This window comes from Chaetura pelagica, unplaced genomic scaffold (genome assembly GCF_000747805.2).
Source record: "Chaetura pelagica isolate M959 unplaced genomic scaffold, ChaPel_1.0 scaffold18, whole genome shotgun sequence".
In the NCBI taxonomy this organism is placed as follows: Eukaryota; Metazoa; Chordata; class Aves; order Apodiformes; family Apodidae; genus Chaetura; species Chaetura pelagica.
This window is the reverse complement of record NW_009954310.1, coordinates 49,953-51,489: the sequence shown is the minus strand read 5'-3', so window position 1 is coordinate 51,489 and position 1,537 is coordinate 49,953. Positions and strand designations below refer to the sequence as shown.

Here is a 1,537-nt window from a genome sequence, read left to right as displayed (position 1 = left end):
CTGGCTCCCCCCGCCTCCCCGGCCTCCCTCTGCACGGACCCTCTAGCAATTCGGGGAGGGTCTCAGGGGGTCCCGTTGCCTTGCGAGGGCCGCCCAGGACACCCCGACCATCGCGCTCGCCTGTCTCCCAACAGTCACTCCGCTTGCACGGTGGCTTTGGCGAAAGCCAGGGATGTCCCTGTCCCCCTGGGCCCGGAGCTCGGCTCCTCTGAGCTGAGCCCCAGCCCCGACGGGACGCGCAGCCGCTCCCGGTCGCCGGGCCCCGCGCTGCTCCGGGACGGCCAAGAGCCCTTTCCCAGGGCCCTCTCCTCCAGGCTTGGCCCTATCCTAGGGGCTGAGTTTCCCTCTCCGCTCCCACCCCAAATTTCCGAAGGGCGAGGGGTACCCACTCTCCGTCCCACAGCATCTCCCGTCCCGTCCCGCTTGGCCTCCCCTCGCCCCAGATGAGACGGGGAGCTCACCCCAAATTCAGCCCCTCAGCGAAAACACCCAGTGAGGGGGAGGAAAACTGAGGCTGGGGCCACTTCTCTCCAAAACATCTCCTCTCGATGTGCTTTATTGACCTCCTCTTGTCCCAAAGCAGCCCACACCCCTTCCCTCTCTCTCTCTCAGCATCTCCAACAATTTATTTTGGCTCATTAAATTTAATTAAGAACGGAGTAGGTGTTCCATATTAAATAAGGGGGGAAAAAAAAGAAAAAGCAGGGCATAATAACCTCCAAGAGGACCAAAATAAAGAATTGCTATTCAGATGTGGGCAGCCACAGTGCAATATTTTATTACTTTTTTTTTCTCTCATTTTTTTTCCCTTTTTTTTTTTTTCTTCTTCTCCTTTTTGCAGTGTCTTTTTAAGAGCATCTAAGCACACACACATAAAAAGCTAGAAGGCATGCATTCCGGAGTTATTCCTATGCATATCCCTGCAATAATTTTCCGCTTTCCTTCGATAAAATTGCCAAATAATAATGAATCATTTCATAAATAATGGGTTTAGAAGCTTATCAGGGCAGGCGGGCCACTGCTGGGGCTTTATCTCTCTCGGCCACATTGCAGTAGTGTTCCGCTCTCCATACTAAATAGGAAACTGGACGTGATGTGGAATTAGAGCCTACCCAGCTGAAGCCACCCAGCACTTACTACAAATATAGCCGCGATGCGTAGGCCACAAAATGGCTCCACTCACTTTTCCCAATGAAAAGCAAATGGTGAGTAGAGAGGAATCCGGCCCTGCAGCAGGTCCGGGAGGTGGGCGTGGAGGGGAGGGGGGTTTTGGGGATACAGAGGGGTGCTTGGGGGTTTTCTGCCCCATCGAAGAGACGGGCAAAGGGGGGGAAAAAAAAATCCAAACAGGTCTTTTCCGCGGTTGGATTTGAATCTTTTCTTCTTCTTTGATGCGGGGTGGGTGAGGAGAAGACGCTTTCTCCTTTGACAGTGCGGGGGGAGTTTTCCCTTCGCTAACCTGGGACCCCCGGGCTGCGGCAGCGGGTAAAGGGGGGCGAAGCGCCCACCGGGCCCCGCTGCTCCCAGATCCCCTCTG

General features: G+C 54.7%; 1 protein-coding gene across 1 annotated transcript in view; it reads left to right on the top strand.

Moving 5' to 3' along the window:
- Positions 1-1,124: 1,124 nt before the first annotated feature.
- Positions 1,125-1,537, top strand: part of TAL1 (T-cell acute lymphocytic leukemia 1) — a 12,887-nt gene continuing 12,474 nt past the window's right edge. The window contains exon 1 of the mRNA XM_010003999.1: positions 1,125-1,205. Coding sequence (XP_010002301.1) covers positions 1,192-1,205 — 14 coding nt within the window. The 5' untranslated portion in view covers positions 1,125-1,191. The remainder of the gene's footprint in view (positions 1,206-1,537) is intronic.